The sequence below is a fragment of the Saccostrea echinata genome, unplaced genomic scaffold, assembly GCF_033153115.1.
Source record: "Saccostrea echinata isolate AGI-Se365-2 ecotype Australia unplaced genomic scaffold, CSIRO_AGI_Sech_v1 ptg000029l, whole genome shotgun sequence".
Lineage (NCBI taxonomy): Eukaryota > Metazoa > Mollusca > Bivalvia > Ostreida > Ostreidae > Saccostrea > Saccostrea echinata.
The window spans coordinates 10,335,850-10,347,129 of record NW_026889778.1 but is presented as its reverse complement, the minus strand read 5'-3'; the positions used below and the strand labels follow the sequence as shown (position 1 = coordinate 10,347,129).

The 11,280-nt window shown below is 34.6% G+C and overlaps 1 protein-coding gene across 1 annotated transcript; it reads left to right on the top strand.

Annotated features, from left to right (window-relative positions):
- Positions 1–1,468: 1,468 nt before the first annotated feature.
- LOC133194476 (proton myo-inositol cotransporter-like) lies at positions 1,469–11,056 on the top strand. Its single transcript, XM_061330427.1, has 9 exons — positions 1,469–1,893; positions 4,858–5,017; positions 5,283–5,491; positions 5,706–5,817; positions 5,969–6,129; positions 7,487–7,598; positions 7,843–8,114; positions 8,364–8,516; positions 10,711–11,056. Exons 1-9 carry the CDS (start codon positions 1,512–1,514, stop codon positions 10,911–10,913), a joined length of 1,764 nt encoding a protein of 587 aa, XP_061186411.1. The 5' UTR covers positions 1,469–1,511; the 3' UTR covers positions 10,914–11,056.
- Positions 11,057–11,280: the final 224 nt, after the last annotated feature.

Below are 11,280 nucleotides of genomic sequence, written 5' to 3'. Positions count from 1 at the left end.
GCTACATATATAATAATATTGACATCTACCGAAGATCTCGTTATTTCTTATGAAAACCATATATTTCTGATACATAAAGCAAGAGATATATAATTAACTTTTGAAGTATTCTGAAGATCCGCTTTCCTTAAAACCATTGATAACTCTTAATATGGAATAAGTCTCAAAAGTCAACTGTTTCATGGCTCTCCATCAATGCAACGTATATGTTTAAATTTGAATGTGATTTTAATTAGTAGTTATCGTACGCGTTTTCTTTAGATTGATCTGTAAAATTAATATATTTATATACTTTATATATTTTTGTATTTACAACTCACGATTTCAAAACTTTTAACGAAATTATGTCTTACATCCTTACACTATACTTTTTTTTTTATAATATACATAAATTATGTTGAGTATACGCCATTTTTTATTAAAGGACTTGAGTAATTTACATAGTAGTTTGTATCCAAATCTGGAGTTCGTCAGATACATGTATTCAGTCATTAGTATTATTATGGTAAAGGATACCATGCAGATTTAATATTGACATGACATTAGTCATTAAAACACTTAAAAAGTTTCGAGATAACGAGGAACGGTGTGACTTGAGTTACACATAGTCAAGGTACAGAAGATGAAACAAAGTGCAACATTACAACACGCCATACTTCATTCATGTGACGTAACATGTACACGCCTTTGTCATTCTTATTATACATTTTCTAATCTTTTATCAATTGATTTATTAATAACCCATGGATCATTTCAAGGAAGTTGCACGGATGGTAGTGAAATAGGACCACAATGTTAATGTGAAATTAACTGGCCTTTTGTTTTGTGACTAGTAAAAAAGAATCACATTTCCTCTACAAGTAAAGCTGGTACTCGGGGTTAAAACCTTTTTTTAAAATTAAATCTCTGTTTCAGATATGAGTTCGAATTTCGTTAAATTTGAGAAATTTATTTTTTCAGTTATCAAAATATTTATGGTAGACAACTGAAGTGTGAAATTAAATTCTAAAAAAATATATCTTAATTGATTGTAGACGTGAAACAAAACGTTAAAAAGTAAGTCATGAAATTAAATCTAAAACAAACAGCTTATTTGGTAAAGCAAATTTTACATTGCGGCTGATCTAGTAAACTTATAGATAACGGGTATCGCATCTGGGTATATAAGTAAACGCGTAACAGATAAAAGACCCGTTTTCTTATTAGTTGACCCCATTCGACTCGGGAGAAGGGGGATTGTTTCTAGACTTAATTTCATCTCCTGATAGGCATTCTCATAAGGTTTCTTCGGATATTATTGATCTTGTGGGATTCCTGCTCTTTTTAAGCTACCAAGTTTTGGCAGGAAAAACACAATTCTTGACAGTACGGCTGAGTTAATGGATTAAAGAAGACTTCTAATTATCTATAGTTCCGAAAAATTCAAGTTATTTTTTTTTTGTGTTTTTATATTTCGCGTACAAAAGAAAAAAACATACAACGAAAACAACTTCTTTCAGACAAAAACAAAAATGGCAGAGGACTTCAAAGTGGAGGAACATCGGCCAGACGAATCGGGTTCCAAATTTTACGTAATAGTTCTTACAGTATTTGCAACAATTGGAGGACTATTATTCGGCTATGATACGGGAATTATTTCCGGATCAATGCTTCTCATTCGGGATGACTTTCAATTAAGTGAAATTTGGCAGAGTGCGATCGTCAGTTCTACCATTGGTGCAGCAGCCGTGTTTGCCCTCATCGCCGGAGTCCTTGTGGACAAAATTGGGCGAAAGAAGGTCATCATGTTGGCTAGTTTTGTGTTCACTGTTGGAGCAATCGTTATGGCCATTTCGCCTGTGGATAAAAAAGAAATTCTTCTTGTTGGACGGTTAATTGTGGGTGCTGGAATTGGTAATCATACTCTTTATATTTCAATTTTTATATTTTTTCCTTCCTAATATACATTAAAATTAAATGTTGCTGACGTTTCCTCGAGTTTATATCGAAATAAGACTATATGTCAACAAATCTTAGACATACCTTTTTTCAAAGACAAAAAAAAAAAAAAAAAAAAAAAAAAAAAAAATGACACGAAACTGCATGCGCGAATACATGTATTTGTACCTGTAAACCAGTTGTTCAAAAGTTTTGTAGATTTTAAACACATACTCAATCGCAGATAAAAGTAAAGTAAAGTAATTGTTCGAGTTCATCTGGATTATCAAAGAAATTTAATGAATTTTATATTTAAGAACGAGGCTCATTCTATAAACCACTGCAATATTCCTGACATTACGTTTACGTTTTTTTCTATAAGTGATAAAGCACGTTGGCATACAATATGATTTGGAAAGTTTTTACTCATTCTCTCTTATTCATACTATACGCTTTCGCTAACATTTCGTATGTGTATTATGGAATTTCTCTTAGATTACATGCAAATAACCTATCAAAATTAACAAGTGTTCGAAGAAGCATCATTATGTCAGAATTCTTCAATGCTCTACATTTCTGTGTTCTATGGCACTGCCCATATCTTGGTCGGATTATTGAAGACAGGATTAAAAGTGGCACACAGTCCCAACTGTGTAAGCAAACCCGTCGTTTAAGTGGGGGATGCCCTTATCAAAGTTCCCCATAATTTACTGTGTACAGAGATTATTATTTATAGATAACACCTGTCATCACGAAAAACACTCGAACACGTATCCCCAGACGTGATGATAAGGAAACTAATAATCCACCTAATTATTTAAACGATTAAGAAATAAACTTCATTTTCCCAAAAGTGACCGCAACTAAGAAATATGTCAACTAAGAAGAGGCGATGCAAGCATAATTATCTGAAAAAGGAAGTACTACATGTATATGTAGTACATGTATTCCATTTATTGGTATCGGCCAGTGCAACTGCTTCTTAATTACCTCTATATAATATATTATAATTTAGAGGGTCTAGTAAATTTCCTTTTAACAGTAAGCTCCTGACGAACCATTTAACAGTTTTTCTTTAGTCTTTGATACTGATATTATCGTCGATCAAACTCAATTCCTGCCAGAAAGATAGAAGCTCCTTATGATCAATTATATTTCATGATACTGCCAGTGTTGCATTCCAAAGTATTTTAAGATTTTAAATTTTGAAATCAGGCGGAGGGCACAAAATGAATTTGTCCTTCCTGTACTAATCAGATCTCTGACATTAAAATTTAAAAAATGCATTTGCATGTGTACACCGACAAAAAAATTATAAATACATGCAGGTTCCGATAAATTATTGGCACCATATAGCAACAATTCATTTAATCTAGCATCCCGTAGTATGTATTTCTTTTTGAGTTCAAGGGAATAAGTATTCATTTATTCTATTATTACAAAGTGCACTGTACTTCAGGAAGCTTGACAAGCGTTGGTCTACATGGATTAAAACATCATGGTCGTCTTATCGTTTTGGTCTGAAATCTTCAGTTGAATACCTGAAACTCACGGAGATATCGACAAACACCGATGGATGTAGAATACCGTTTGTTTTATAAGTAAATAGATCAAAAACGACCGAGGAGCGGTAATAGGTTACCAAAATATGTTCTATACCCGAGGAAGGCATGCCTTTTTCTTGTTCAGTCATGTTTATTTCTATATGATATGGATTTTTTCAAAAAATCTTGAGAAAACGTTTTGTCCCGTGTCAACTTCATGAATATCATGATTTAGATGTAATTATGTGATTATTTTATACACAACGACAAAGGAATCGGAATCAATGTATGCAAATATATATATATATATATATATATATATATATATATATATATATATATATATATATATATATATATATATATATATATATATATATATATATATATATATATACACGTCACATATAGCACACCCAATGTTAACATGTACTATTAAAAAGAACTCTGAAATTCAGAAAGGTAAATTTTTAATTTAAATAGGTGTAAACAAACTCTACAGAGAGAATTGCTGAGGAAGCATTGTCCACTTAGAAACAGAAATATTCCAAATTAGCAAAATAAATTTTGGACGTCAAGTGGAGTACCTATTTGACAGATAAATGACTTACTTTTATCTTATTAAAACGTCAGTCCAAAGATATAGATGATTACATGATAGGAAAATTTAACACATACAGAATTTAGAAATCTTTAGGTTACTAAATATCGAATAAATAATTTTGTTGATTTATTGGAGGAAAAAAATATTTGATAAAAAAGAAATGATTAAATTTTTTTTTTTTTTTTTTTTTTTTTTTTTGTATGGAGGTGCTAGGGATAGGTATTTTAATTTGTTTTAAAGACATTATAGTCAAAACATGGTATAATTTTTGGTGTAACTACTAGTAATCAAAGACAAATGTCCCGTATCCTTGTCATGTAAATGACAGTATTACACAATTCACTAATACAAACAGGTATATATTCATTGATTCTCATAAATGATAAAATTGCTTGGTATTTTCTATCCATGCATTAGTTCTTCGACACTGTCTGATTTTAATGAAAAGAGAAGAAAAAAAATCCTACCAAGCATCATTTTTAACCTAAAATTGTCTGCAAAAGTAGATAAATTGTCATGACGTTTGTGCATCTAAAAATCTAAAAATTATTTATCTTTGATACAGAAAATACTTTAATTTTTTTTAAATAACTATTGTTATTAAGGTTAATTTATTTGATCAATATGTTCAGAAATGCTCGCTTTGCAAAATATCAGCAGTTAGTATAAACGTCCTTGGCATTTACCTGTAGCATTTATGGAAATAAAATAATATTTCATCATCCTAAGAAAATATCAATCTCGTGCATTCATTCTAATTCCGTATCTAAGTCTGTTACTGGTGTCCTACAGGGTTTGCTTCTATGTCCGTTCCTGTTTATGTGGCTGAGGCAGCTCCCTCTCACATCCGTGGATCACTAGTCACCGTGAATCAGCTCTTTATCACAGTGGGGATCCTTTTGTCTAGTATCATTGCCGGGGCCTTCAGCACTGACAAAGAAAACGGATGGAGGTTAGTAAACATACAATGATGGAGGGTTACAGTAGAATTATGTGTCGCTGGTTGTAACGGACAAACTCCAAGATATGTGTTGTGAGGACTTATATTTTATTTTCAAAAAAATAATGTCTCTCTCTCTCTCTCTCTCTCTCTCTCTCTCTCTCTCTCTCTAGGGGGTGTTTCCTTTTTCTTTGCCCCTATATTTTTTAATTCAAAAAGCATGAATAAAGTCATGTAGCCATTGATCATACCTCTACCACTCTTCACTTGTATATAGGTATATGTTAGGGATTGCTGGTGTCCCCAGTGTCATCCAGTTCTTTGGCTTCTTCTTCCTTCCTGAGAGTCCGAGGTGGCTAGTAGGACGGGGCAAGGTAGAGGAGGCGAGGAAGGCTCTGCAGAAGATCAGAAAACTGGACAATGTTGACGTCGAGTTGTCAGAAATTGAGAAATCTGTGGAAGAGACCAGAGAGGAGAACAAATATAGTATGTTTTTGTGATGGTGTTATTCAGTTTACTATCATTGAGGCAATTTTATTATACTTATAAAATGTGATGTTTAATGATCAGTGTGGGTTTATCGTACAAACTCACTCATGTTTATTCATAATACCTCTTCAGATCAGAAAGTCAAATGGCGTTTAACAGTAACCTCCCATTTTCCTTCCTGTGCTTATCAGTCTGTTTACTTGTATTTCAGACATGTTCCAATGTTTTGTTTTGATGTTAAAAACACAACCTGTCAGACGTGCTTTAGTTTTGGGGTGTCTTCTTCAATTTTTTCAGCAACTCTGTGGAATAAACACTGTCATGTAAGACCATTTTAAACAGTTAATATCAAGAAGGACTTTTATCTGTTTTATTCATTTCAGTTAAGTAAATTAATAAAATACAGTGACATTTTTTCCTCAGAGTTTAAGTAAATTAGAGAGATAATAATCGGACACTTTTTTCTATTTTTAGTTACTATAGCGGAAGTATTCTTCGTGTTTCCGGTTTCCCTTCAAGTCTGGCTATCTGGTTGTCCTGTATTCCGTTTTCGGTTAACTTTCTGTGTACGTTTATTGGAATCTACGCCGTTGAGAAGGCGGGAAGAAGGGTTCTTACACTGCTTAGTTTTGTAGGTCAGTGGTCATATATAATTATACCAGTAACATACACGGTTCACTGGTGAACACAAATTCATACAATATAGAATGTCATTCAGGAATTTTGAATTCATAAATTAAGCTGGTAACATTTCGACTAAATTATGAGTCTTGATTTGATTTGAACATATGTTATTATGTAGGAACATAAATGGATTGGGCAGCAAGCATGGCCTATATAAGCCCTCTCCACAAATTCTGAGTCTTGTATTTTGAAGGAACTTAGCTATATTTTCACACACACGCATACACTCACACACACACATTATTGCAAAGTTGTTTATGAAACTATAATCATTATATACCGAAACACGATTTTTTAGCTTACCTCAACGAAGTTGGGGGAGCTTATGTAATACCCTCGACGTCGGTATCGGCATCCCAGGTTAAAGTTTTTGGAGCAGTTTTCTTTTCAAGTACTTCTATGCCTTACATTAATCAGAGATGCATGGAGGAAGCTTCTAGTGTCAAGGTTTCAGATGCTGCAATTTCAGCTAAGTAATGACCAGGTTAATGTTTTTGGAGCAGGTTAAAGTTTTTTGAGCAGGTTAAAGTTTTTGGATCAGGTCTCATTTCCATGTAACTATAGGCCCTAAATTGACCAAACTTGCATGGATGATACATCTAAGGATGCACACTACTTACCTTGGTTCGGATGCTGGATCTGACCTACATTTTCCGGATGAGTGGCCAGGTTAAAGTTTTTGGAGCAGATCCCATTTTCAAGTAACTTCAAGCCCTATGTTGACCAAACTTGCATGGATGATGCATCAAGGGACGAACATTCTCAAACTTGCTTCAGATGCTGGATTTGACTTACATTTTCTGGATGAGTGGCTAATTTGAAGTTTTTAGATAAGTCCATTCCCAAGTAACTGTAAGCCCTATCAGACCAAAATTGCATAAATGTTGCATCTAAGGATGTACACTACTAGATTATTAGTTTAGTGTGAAACTTTGCCTTACTTAAAGACAACATTCGTTGAGGTAAGCTCTGTAATCTCTGATTCCACTGTGGGACGTGGAGACCGGTCCTTCGGATGAGACCATATAAACCGAGGTCCCGTGTCGCTGTACATGTAGGTGCTGGCACGAAAAGATCACTCACTGCTCAATGACCCTAATTGCCGAGTATAGGTCAAAATTTGCAGCTCTCCAACTGCAAGTGGTTGCGTCTCCATATGAGTGAAAAATTCTCGAGAGGGACGTTAAACAACAAAGAAACAAAAAATGTAATCTCTGATTACGTATGTTTTACTGCTCCTCTTGATTATCTATGAAAATTCTTCACATGTACATATGTATCTTCCTGTATATTTCTTCTCCATTGCAGGCATTATCATTGCGTTGATTGTACTTGGTGCTGGATTCCAGTTGTCAGAGAAAAACTCACCACCCGTTTCTCTATATCTTGACAATTCCTCCTCCTGCCACTATAAATACGAGTAAGAGAGTTTTTAATTCTATTGAGGAATAAGACAGTTGTTTAGGTAGGGAAGCATATTACCGGTAACTATTCATGTATCAAAACTTTAGAAAATGAAACACAAACATATTTGATTATTTTTATTCGCAAAATGTGATTACTTTTCTCCTTTTTACTTCCTCCTACATTCAAATAAAGTAAACCAGCTGGCTCCTTGAAAAATTTCACTTCTGCGAAACGTGTTGTCTGTCTTCTGATTCCAGCTCTTGTAATGGATGCATTAAGGATGAAAATTGTGGGTTTTGTTGGGAAGATGGTAAGGAGGATAGCACTGGCTGGTGCCTCCACGTGTACAAGGACCACCCGGAACGGTATGCCGTGCCCGAGGTAAATACCACGCACTATAACGAGACCCTGTGTAACAAGACGAACTACGACACTGAGAGGTATGACTGGGCTAATGACTTCTGTCCCACGGATTACTCCTGGATGGCCGTCCTCGGACTAGCGTTGTTTGTCATTGCTTTCGCACCAGGTTTGTACTGACGTCATTGCCCCTTTCTGTTTAGATATAATTGTCATTTAATTGCAGATGTGTTCAGGGTTCAATGATTACAGATTATACTCTTTCAGTAACAGAATCTTCCTAATTCAGTAATTGTCTCAGAAAAATATGCTTCTTGAAATTACACGAATATATATAATTATCAAGATCATATATTCACATGTACATGTACTATAATTGTATTCTTGTTCTAAAATGACATAATACAATATATTCCAGGTCTTGGACCCAATCCATGGACCATTAATTCGGAGATTTACCCTCTCTGGGCCCGGGGGACAGGCACATCACTAGCAACCTGTGTTAACTGGATCGGGAACCTCATAGTGTCATTCACCTTCCTTATACTGTTGAAAAATATAACAACATACGGTAAGCGTATACTTGATTGCATTTTTTAAAATAACAGTTTGACAAGATTCACTTTTGCAGTAAAGTTGAGCCTAGCTCTTTAAACGAAAACTTGTTCTCGAGCAAATTTTCTGGATTAATGAAACAGGATTTATGAAACATATTTTGTATAATTATATAAATTGTTCCCCACTTTCGTCCGGAGGTGAAGCGTCCGGTTTATTAGCATCTGGATAAACGAAGCTCCACTGTACATTTCTTTTCAGCAATGTATATGAATTTTCCGCGAAAATGTACGATTTTTTTTTTGCGTTCGAACTTCAACTTTTCGTTGTACTAATAAATGCTCTATCAGTTTCTGCAAATTTCAATGATTTCTATTATTCTTTTACATTGGTCAGATATTAACTTATTCCTCTTCCCCTCAATGGGATGGTAGTTGATTGGGTAGACGTCTTTGTACATTGGTAGGTACATCCACCTCACTCAACGGGGATTCCTTTCTATACATCACATTAGCATTTTCTTAGTAATGCATTTCAACAAGTGCATATAACAGTTCTCTGCAAATGACCATTTCCGATGAAGATGATAAAGACTAGATAGAACCGCGTGGCTAAAAATGCCTGAAAAGTTACAAACAAGAACGCAAAAGCAACAAATTTACCTCTTATTTGTGGAATTCATAGAAAATTTACATATTATAATGAAACGGTCTTTGGAGTACAGTATGTGAATCAATAACAATAAAATATATATTATTACTGAGAACTAATTTTCGTTTTATTAATATGACAAACTCGTAATGATTCTTTTACATAAAGCTAAATTAGGCATGTCCTCAGTGTTGGTCAAATGATTTGGACAACTTTGCTGTTAGTGTCCATAGTGTGTAACAGACTCGAATGAAAAATCTCAAGAGATTTAATGGATTTTGTCAATAATTATTGCAAGACAAAAGAACAATCCTTAAATGTGAAATTATTATCAGCGGGACAAATAAGAACTCCTGTATCCACATGAATCTGTAAACAGATAAAATTGTCACATTCCAGTTTGTTGCTGGAAATACGAATATAGTGCTGTTCCAAGGCCAAATCCTGAATTTACCTTCTCCATTTTTGATGACTTGATGATTGCCACTTATGAACAAAACTGTTGTTGCTTTTGTTTCAAGAGATTCTGAACATATCTGACGACTAAATTACCTGGGTCTGTGAAGTGTTTTTACCAATTCATTGCACATATTCCAAGGATGCACTCATTAGATTTGTGGTTTACTCTGTTTTAAGATTCCAGCAAAATTGAAGATGGTTTGGTTAATGTAAGATGACCAGGAAATGTAACCTTTGAGTGCCTTTTGATCGGTCACAAACACTTACAATTCCTGAATCAGGTGGTCGTGAAAGAAACGTGAACACCATGCCGTCTGCCTGTGACGCAGGTAGACTATATCACGTGTCCTTCACGAGCACTTGAATCTAGAATTTAGAATATAACTAAAAGCAGATGGGGAACGTACCGTTATTATACATTATCGCCTTAATAATGTTTTATACTGTATATCTAATCTATTTTATTTTATTTCGCATTTACCTTTGAGATAATGTGCAACGCTCACTTTGAACATTTTTTTCTCCCACATAGACTCTTCTTTACAGTTATAACTTATTTACCCGCGTGCTGTCTATTTTGTTTTTCTCAAGTTCAGTTACTGGAATACCCAAACCAGAAGGTCATTTATAGGTCTACAGTATTGTACCGTAAAATTCCAGGCAGGATAAATGCTCACTAAATAGTTGAAAAACAAATTAAACTTATTTAAGTTTTAATCAAGAATACATTTTATTTAATATACAAAAGTTGTCGCCCTCGTGGCGCAGTGGTAAGAGCAACTGCTCTAGAGTCGCGGAGTAGGGAGATGATCCTTACGTCGTGGGTTCGAATCCACTGCGGGACGTGAAGACCGGTCCTTCGGATGAGACCGTATAAAACCGAGGTCCCATGTCGCAGTAAGTTTTGGCACGAAAAAGATTCCTCACTGCTCAATGCCATTATGGCCATGAGTGCCGAGTAAGAGACGCCAACACTTCCGCCGGAAAGAGGTGGCGTCTCCATATGAGTAAAAAATTCTCGAGAGGGACGTTAAACAACCAATCAACAAACATGTACAAAAGTTGATTGTAAGTTTTTACGTCATTGACATCTATTTCAGGTACATTTTATCTTTTCTGTGGAATCTCGTTCCTGGGTATGGTCATCCTGTTCTTCATATTACCGGAAACAAAAAACAAGACACTTGAAGAAGTAGAAGAATTGTTCATGTCCAAGGAATACAAAGAGAAACGGGATCGGGAACACAAGGAGAAATACGCCGTGGACAACAACGGCTACACAGCGGAGAACTCCAAAATGTAGCGGAATCGGAAATACTATAGACCGGAAGTTATGTCTTTAAGATGGCATATATGTTGACAATCATTATACTTCCGCGATCTCTTGACTGCTAAATTTCAATATTTCTTATTAGTATACATGTACATGTATATTGTCACTTATGCATGTACTATTTATTCTTAAAAGGGGACGATTTTTTATAAATACCAGTGCTTTCCAAAAACATGAGAATGATTGCATTTCTCTGTATTAGTATCTTCTTCTATTTCATTAAGGAATATTTATAACATGAATAACTATTATTTTTTAATACAGAAAATAATGAACAGGGACAATCTGAGTCGTATTTCACAACGTTAACGATGGTGACAAAGTTTTCTCCTGTTGG